The sequence below is a fragment of the Macrobrachium nipponense genome, chromosome 5, assembly GCF_015104395.2.
Source record: "Macrobrachium nipponense isolate FS-2020 chromosome 5, ASM1510439v2, whole genome shotgun sequence".
NCBI classification, from domain to species: Eukaryota; Metazoa; Arthropoda; class Malacostraca; order Decapoda; family Palaemonidae; genus Macrobrachium; species Macrobrachium nipponense.
Genome location: NC_061107.1, coordinates 85595027 through 85604842, shown reverse-complemented (window position 1 = coordinate 85604842; position 9816 = coordinate 85595027). Strand labels below are relative to the sequence as shown.

Below are 9816 nucleotides of genomic sequence, written 5' to 3'. Positions count from 1 at the left end.
ATCTCACCACCCCCCCCCCCCTTTCCTCTGCCCACTTCTATCCCCCACTGCTATATGGAAGGGGTCCGTAGTGCTTAGATAAAAGGCAGTCGATTTTCGTTTATGGTTTTTTTATTTGGGGGTGGGGATGAGGAAAGGAATTTTGTGAATCCCAACCGCCATACCTTCGTATATTCAAACATATTTGATGGGGATAAAGGTTCAGCTTGGAGAGAGAGAGAGAGAGAGAGAGAGAGAGAGAGAGAGAGAGAGAGAGAGAGAGAGAGAGAGAGAGAGAGAGAGGCTAATAATTTGTACATCACGGTATTAATTAGTCCATTCAAATTTGCTTTATAAGCCTATAGGTAGGTATATTTCAAGTTGAACTATTCAAATTACAAAATAAATCTTACGTACAGATTATATTTTGGTTCTAGTAGCAATGGTTCTTTCAACGAAGGCACAGGAGAATGGAATACATGGTATTGATTACCAGAGGATAGCAGCAATAGTAGCAGTAGCAACAACAGCAACAGAAACATGAACAACAGCAATAGTAATAGCAGAAGTAGCAATAGCAGTGACAGTGACAGGAACTGCAGCAGCAGCAGTGGCAACGACAACAGAAATAGCAACAACATCACAGACAGTTAAAGCAGCAGCAGCGCTAGTGACAACAGCAATAGCGGCAGCAGGAGCAACAGCTACAGCATCATCAACAAACAAAGCAACAGTAGCAGCAGCAACAACAACAACAACAACAAAGCGCCGGCTATAGTAGCATTAACAGCAGCAGCAGCTACAGCAGCAGCAACCGTGGGCCGACAATTCCGAGCAGGACAATTCAGCGCCGACAGTTCAGCACATGACGATTCAGCTTAGAGACAATTCAGCGCATGACGATTCAGCACAAGGACTTTTCAGTGCAGAGATAATTTGGCGAATATTTGGCGAAATAAAGCTAAAGTATGAAAAATTTAGAAAACAGTGATCAAATTAGTTTTTATTTGTAAATTATTTTTGAAATTCAAAAAATGAAATATGATATTTATTGAAATAAGATATTAGAAATTATACTAATTTATTTCTGATTTGGCGACAGAAAACAAAACTAACTACTTGCAGTTAAAAATTTGGTAAGAATCTAAGATTGTTTACACTTTCAACCATCGAACAATTGACGGTTGTTATTTATGCTATAACATCAAGCGAATAATAGTTACTGGTATTCTTCTAAACTCGGACTGGATGTATTTTCCTTTTACTAGAACGTAGTTTTTTTTACAAAAATTTCGCTGAGCTACAACAAAAAAAAAAAAAAAAAAAAAAAGCACCATGGAGCGGATTTTATCAGAGAAAGGTCGTGATCACATTCTATTAAATGGATTTTCCTATCGTTTAGATAGAAAACTTCATAATGAAAAGGAGTCTTGGCGTTGTACACAAGAGACATGCAGAGGTCGAATTAATGTTAATGGAAGTTCATGGGAATAAGTTATGACGCATACTCATGTGGAGTTTTTGAAGTTGGAGCAAGACGACGCAGAGAAAAGAATACTGAGAATCAGAGCTGGACACGACGATTCCAGAAAAAAAAATGATCAGAGAACTGCTAAGGCAATAAAAACGCCAGTTAGTAAATATGGGAATCGAGCAAACAGATTGGAATACTTACAAAATATAAGCTACCTCATGAATTGCAGCAATAAATTAGTATGAATATTTTTGTACAGGAATATTTTATAGTCTGTCATTTCAATAAATATTTTTGTCTACTTTTTAAAATTCAATATGTTACAAATAAAAACATTAATTTGATGACTGTATTCTTCGATTTCTATGTTTTTATTTTATTTCACAAAATGTTTGTGCTGAATAGTCCTTGCCCTGAATCGTCATGAGCTTAATTGTCTCTAAGCTAAATTGTCATGCACTGAATTGTCTCTAAGCTGAATTGTCCTGCGCGGAATTGTCGGTGCTCCGCAGCAACAACCGAAGCAACAGTAGCACCACCACCATCAACAATAGCATCAGCAATAATAATACCAATGACAACAATAGCAGCAACAATAACAGCGGCAGCAGTGGTAGTAGCAACAGCAATAGCGGCAGCAGGAGTAGCAATAGCAGCAGCATATCAGCAAGCAGTAGCAATGACGAAAGTATCAGCAACACAGCGACAGCATTAGTAGCATTAACAGTAGCAGTAGCAACAGCAGCAGAAGCAGCTGTAATAGCAAACAACAATAGCGCATCAGGAGTAGCAATAGCAGCAGCAACAACCGAAGTAACAGTAGCAGCAACAGCAATAGCAATGAAAAAAGTAGCACCAACAACAACAGCAGTGGCAGCCATAGTAGTAGTAATAGCAGCACCAACCAAATCAGCGCCATTTGCTCTGTCTCACGGCTAATTAGATTAATTCATAGGTAGGAAGACTCGCCACAACTGAGAATTGAGAATCCGTTGTGTGAGACGTTGTGGGTGGGTGGGAAGGGGAGGGGGGGGGAGATGGGTAGGAGGAAAGATAGGGGGTTTGATGTGGAGGGTGGTGGTTAGCAGATTATCTAGGCTGGTCCATATATTTAGATGTGCATTCGATTGTTTATATATCTTCGTGCACTTGGATATCATGGTCGCGCGAGTATTTACTCTAGTTTGGAAATGTATCTCCGTTGCTGTTTGTAGAGAATGTTGAATTAGGGGCAAAGGTGCAAGCAACCAAACACACACACACACACACACACACACACACACACATATATATATATATATATATTACTATATATAATATATGATAATATATACAGTATATACTATTATATAATATATATAGGAGTGTTCCATATCGTGATGAATAATTTTACTGTCGAGGCATTAAGCAGTTCAATATTGTGAATGCATTCTGCACTAGATTTAAATCGACATTTCAACAGTATATATATACACACACTATATAAATATATATATTATATATATATATATATATATATATATATATATATGTAAGCCATATCATATTACCGTGATTCATATACATATATCGAGCTACAAATGTCCTTTAATATCTAATTCGCTCTACCTCGGAATTAATATATTTTCATATATGTTTAACCGAGGGCGAATTTATAGAATAGCCGGCCGACAGCCGCGAACCATCGACCTCTCAATTCCAGGACTGGCAGTAAAGCCTTAAACCTCCAACCTGGAATTGAGAGGTCGATGGTTCGCGCCTGTCGGCCGGCAATTCTATTTATCGCCTTAATAAAACATATATGAAAATATATTTAATTCCGGGGATAGGGCGAATTAGATATTAAAGGACATTTGTAGCTCGATATATATATATATATATATATATATTATATATATATACTACATACATACAATACATACATACATATACATGTATACAACCACACACACACACACACACACATATATATATATATATATATATTATATTATATTATATATATATATATATTATTATATATATATATATTATATATATACTATAAATATATATATATATATATATATATATATATATATATATATAATATACTTTATTAATTATATATTATATATATATGTGTGTGTGTGTGTGTGTGTGTATGTGTTTACATGTATATATATGTATGTATATATATATATATATATATATATATATATATATATAGTGTGTGGTGTATATATATATAATGCTGTTGAAATGTCGATTTAAAAATAGTGCAGAATACATCCACAATATTGAACAGCTTAATGCCTCTACAGAAAAGTTATTCATCTGGAAATGGAACACTCCTATATAATCCTTATCGTTCTCCTCTATCGTTCACTGAATCTTACGTTTCCTGAATGTTAAGGCTCTTCTGCCTTTCCAACTCCAATCCTTCTTAGTCTTCTTCTCCTCATCCTCATAATAGTTGTAAAATGATACACTTTTCAACAAGCTCTAGTTGTCGAAACTTTCCACACGATCGAGCCATCTAAGTAGTAAGCGAACAGCTCATCTCATTAGCTTCAACTCAATTCAACGTAATGTGCTCTTCACTTCCGTACAAGTGATTTGGCTCAACAATCCAATCATACCTCTTTGCCTTGGATTCCTTATAGAACTGAAATCTTCCATATCTTTTTTGTACACCCTGGTACCTTCCTTGCTTCACCTATATTGGGACTTTATCTCTTATCCTTCCATCGTTCAGCATGCTATTTTTAAGGATTATGAGACCAGGAATCTACGATTGGCCATATAACCTTCAACGCACGTAATTTGCGTATGTTGTTGATATCTTTTTGGTAATGCTATCAATTTTCTATCATCGTATTGAAAGATTATCGTCCCTGAAAAAAATAACTTAAATAAGTTAGATTTCTTATCAACAAGGCAGACAGGATAGTTAGTGTAATTTTTATCCTAGAATGGGAATTACACTGTCTCCAAAGCAGAATAAACTTAATTTTTACAACGAATACAGCAACAGCAGAGTATTTAAATATGTGTGAAGGAGCGTCCCGTTGGTGTGACTTCTGGTACCAGAGGTGGGATTTATTCATAAACACCTCTATGATAAATTTAGCAGGTTCATAACTGCTGAAAGGTGCAGGCGCGACGATTCCTAGCATTTTAACAATAATGTTTATATTGATGGTTTTGCTGCACATCCCTAACGGCCGTGAAAAATATTTAACAATTTGTTTGAATAATACTTGTTAGCCATCCGCTGGATTTTCACATTGTGGGTCGAGAGCCTGGAAAGGGGGAAACGACGCGCAAAGATGGTGGTAAGAATGTTAGCATTGATCAAAGAATGTATAAAGGCATAACGAAATAGTTTGTTCATATAGAGAGAAGAATGGGCAATAGAATGTTGACAAATGATTTGATTTGTATATGTTATTAGGGGTGAGGTGAATAAGACTAGAAACTGCTGGTAAGATGTGACAGAGGAATTGCAAAGAGGTCCCTTGTTATATAGAGGGTGCAAGTTTGCCTGCAAGATAGTGGTGAGTGGCGCAATGTGTCTACAGGAGTTGCGACGTGTTACTCATAAGCCTTCGTATGAAGTCACCAATGTAATGGAAATTTTCTAAATGTAGGGTTGAGTAAAGATACAGCCTTTTAAGTTTAAATGGGACAGTCGTAGATATATATATATATATATCAATATATATATATATATATATATATATATATGTGTGTGTGTGTGTGCGTGTGTGTGTGTGTGTGTGTGTGTGTGTGGTGTGTGTGTGTCTGTTTGTCTGTCTGTCTGTGTCTGTGTGTGTGTTCGCGCGCATAAATACACACACATATATAGAAGGCCCACGAAACGGTAATAAAACCTTCAGGCCATACCTTTTGCCCTTTGGTATAGCCGTGTACAGAGCAGTACACCGAAGTAATAGCTGAAATATATGGTTCGAGCACCCTTTTTTTATTCGTTTTTTTAATTGACCCCTACATCTACTATATCAAGCTGGTCAGGGTGCACAGAAAGAGTGGTGGTGATTCGGATTTCGATTTTCGTGGTTATGTGGGATCGAGACAGGTCAGTTCCAAAGACAATATCCTTCAGATATTACGGTTGGGAAATGAATAGCTTCATATGGAAAGGTGCCCAGAAAATTGTGGAGCAGGAATTTGCGAATGTCACAAAGCACACACACACACATACACACACACACACTGATCTATGATATAGTATATGCACAACTTGATGATAAAGTATATGCAAGGAATTCTCAAGTATTTTAGGGGTTTCTGGTTTGTTTCCCCTTCAGCACTTACGTGTTCCAAGAATTTTTTAAGCTATTATTCTAAAGCAGAATTAATTGAATACAAATTGTTTTGAGGGAGACACTATGTGTTTTCATTTTTTTTTTATTCCCTCACGCTTAACATTTTCATAGAATTAACAAAGAATAAAGAAATGGGTCATTAAGTCATTCGAACAGGAGTTCATTTCGGGGAGAATTGTGAGGAAAAATGACATGGTCAAGAGAACAAAAACTAACGTGCAGAAGATGAAGAAAGGCAAGACCGTAGATAAAAAAACTGAATAAACGTAAGAACGAAAAGAAGATAAGAACAGGTAATGAAGCAAACCAGAATAAAAGTGAAAAAAAACGGTAAAAAAAATAAATTGACGCTGTAAATGTTCATGTTATTAATTCCAATTATTTTTTATGTACGAAAGTAAAGATTTAATTCACTGAGCAATTTTAGTGGACAAGAATATTATTTATAATATTTATTAGATGGTTTCTTTTCTCAGTCATATCAGTAAACGGAGGAGACTCGCATTATTCTTCAGAAAATGGTTCACGTCTTTTATTTACATATATGCTAATTTTCTTTCATCCTTCCGTTGTCACGGTTATTCATTTATTTATTCACCCATTACTTCTAAATCATTGTTGCTATTAGTGTAATGAAAAATGAATAAATAAACATTGAGTTTTTTCGTGTATTTAGCATGAATAATGCTTTTATTTATTACAAGACTGTGGCATCATACGGTGGAATCATTTGAGTAATATGTTTATCAAAAGGTTTGAAGTTGTATGTAATTCACACACACACACACACACACACACACACACACACACACACATATATATATACATTATATATATACTATCATATATATATATATATATATATATATATATATATATATATGTATGTTATGTATATATATATATATATATATATATAGATATATATATATATCTATATATATATATATACTATATATTACTATATATATATTATATATATAATATATACTATTCCTCTATCTTAACCCCCCCCCCCAATAAAACTACACAAATGACAACTCTTACCTGTCGGTAGCGGGCAGCCTCTCTCTGCAGACATTGTCAACTAGGCTAATGAGTTTACATAAGTACAAAAATATGCTATTTATTACCCAAACCAGATGAACATAAAATGGAATAAAATGATTAATAAGTCATGTTTAAAAACCCAAGTCTGCCCCACAAAGAACTGTAAATTATCATTCCACTCTCCTGTATTAGTCTTAAGTAATCACCCCAAAGTCTCAAATTGTCAAACTCTACATTCTGACAGTCAATAATGACATGGGACCCATCTGGAACAAAGAGATATATTCATTATATTCCCTACTACACAATGTTGAATAAATGTACACACTTCACACTTCTCTCTTTTCAAGGCAACTGTTTCTAAGTCATTTAAATAGGTGCCATACCTTTGATGGGCCTGGCCTCAACACCTGGTGTCCTTTGAACCGTCTTCCTCCCTATCTCAAAGGAATGTGTGCTTTTCTCTGAAGTGTCTCGAGCGGCCAGACCTGTCATGCACGTACAAACGGATGTACACATCTACCACACCCTAAGATCGCCCGTGGCAACAGTTCGAACAGCCATCAGCCCAATAATGCACACACATCAAATTCCTTCGTTTCCAAGAAGGCTATCTCTAGGAGCTCTGTGTCTCCAAGTCATAAAAGCTGACATCATGTAATTCACTAACACATCAATTTACCTCCTTAATATATATATATATATATATATATATATATATATTTATATATATATATATATATATATATATATATATATATATATATATATATATATATATATATATATATATATTTGTTCGTTTCACTATGAGTTTCTTTACCGTAATTCTCCAACCTTCATTTTATTTACGGCTTTACTTTTAAATGAATTTAGCAGTACATATCTCAGCAACATCGAAGGATTAGTGTTCAATCTTAAGTGCTCTAATTTCTTCTTATTGGTATAGTAGTTGCAACTATGTACACCTGAAATTCACAAGAAGTATATTTGTAAAGTACGCCTTTTTTTTTTTTTTTTTTTTTTTCTTTGCTCATATCTTGTACGATTACATTGACATAAATCTCATACCACAGTCGATATATATAATTATATATATATATAATATATATATATATATATATATATATATATATATAGATAAGTCGATATATATATATAATATATATATATATATATATATATATATATATATAGATAGATAAATAGATAGATACACATCGAGTTACAATGTCCTTTAATATCTAATTCGCTCTACCTCGTAATTAATATATTTTCATATATGTTAACCTAGGGGGAATTTTTTAGTCTATGAGAAATTCGTCGGCTGATGGGCGCGAACCATCGAACCAACAAATTCAAGACGCACAGTGAAGTCTTAGACCACACAGCCACCGCAAGAGGTTAAAAGTTTACGCCACCTCTCAACTACAAATCTCTATCGCCCTCAGGTATCGTTGTTTTGGAGTCCGCAACAACCCACATCGACCTCCGTAATGTTGTAGTGCTTTTGTCCGCACGTAGCCATTATATGAGTCATATTACCATGATTCATATACATACATCGAGCTACAAATGTCCTTTAATATCTAATTCGCTCTACCTCGTAATTGATATATTTTCATATATGTTAACATTTATGAAATATATTAATTACGAGGTAGAGCGAATTGGGTATTAAAGGATATTTGTAGTTCGATGTACGTTTATGAATCACGGTAATATGTCTCATATACATAAATATACATATATACATACATTACATACATACATATATATATATATAGATATATATATATAATATATATATATATATATATATATATATATATATATATATATATATATATATATATACACGGGCAGTGCCGAGTTCCAGCTCAGTATAGCGTTCGCTCTCCTCCCGAAGTCACGAATGCGGATTATTTCTCCTCCCACAGTCACGACTGAGGATTATTTCTCCCACAATAACGAATGGGGATTAATTCTCCTCCCATAGTCATGAATGAGGATTACTTCTCCTGCAATCACGAATGGGGATTATTTCTCCTCCCACAGCCACGAATGGGGATTATTTCTCTTCCCACAGTCACGAATGAGGATTATTTCTCTTCCCACAGTCACGAATGAGGATTACTTCTCCTCCCACAGTCACAAATGAGGTTTACTTCTCCCTCAGTCATGAATGGGGAGCATTTATATTCCCACAGTCACGAATAAGGATTATTTCTTCTCCCTCAGTCATGGATTTTAACTATCTCCTCCCACAGTCACGAATGAGGATTACTTCTCCCACAATCACGAATGGGGATTATTTTTCCTCCTACAGTCACGAATGGGGATTATTTTTTATTCCCACAATCACGAATAAGGATTATTTCTTCCCCACAGTCACGAGTGGTGATTATTTCTCCTCCTACAGTCACGAATGAGGATTACTTCTCCCACAATCACGAATGGGGATATTTCCTCCCACAATCACGAATGAGAATTATTTCTTCTCCTACACTCAAGAATGATGTTTCTCCTTCCACACTCACGGATGGGGATTATTTCTCTTCCAGCAGTTTCGTATGAAGATTATATTTCCTTCCACAGTTATGAATGAGTATTATTTCTCCTGCTGTCACGAAGGAGTATTATTTCTCCTGCTACAGTCACGAATGGGGATTATTTCGCTTCCCAATCTCCAACCTCGAGTGAGTGCCTTCGGGTGGAGACGAATAAGGCTCCACCCATGAAAATGCCGCCATCTCTGTTCGATGGAGTCGAGATAAATTGTATTATGGAAAGTTTAGGCCTCGCACGTTTTTTAAGATTAAAATCCCGAAGTTGGAGGAGGCCTGGCGCGGTTGCTCTCTCTCTCTCTCTCTCTCTCTCTCTCTCTCTCTCTCTCTCTCTCTCTCTCTCTCTCTCTCTCTCACAATGAGTAGTAGTAACCTTAAGTACTATACCCTGGAATGAAAGTATTTCATTGCCTAT

The 9816-nt window shown here is 35.3% G+C and overlaps 1 protein-coding gene across 1 annotated transcript; it reads left to right on the top strand.

The window, feature by feature from the left end:
• Positions 1 to 519: 519 nt before the first annotated feature.
• LOC135215845 (GATA zinc finger domain-containing protein 15-like) lies at positions 520 to 2392 on the top strand. The gene is made up of 2 exons (XM_064250797.1): positions 520 to 628; positions 1929 to 2392. Exons 1-2 carry the CDS (start codon positions 520 to 522, stop codon positions 2390 to 2392), a joined length of 573 nt encoding a protein of 190 aa, XP_064106867.1.
• Positions 2393 to 9816: the final 7424 nt, after the last annotated feature.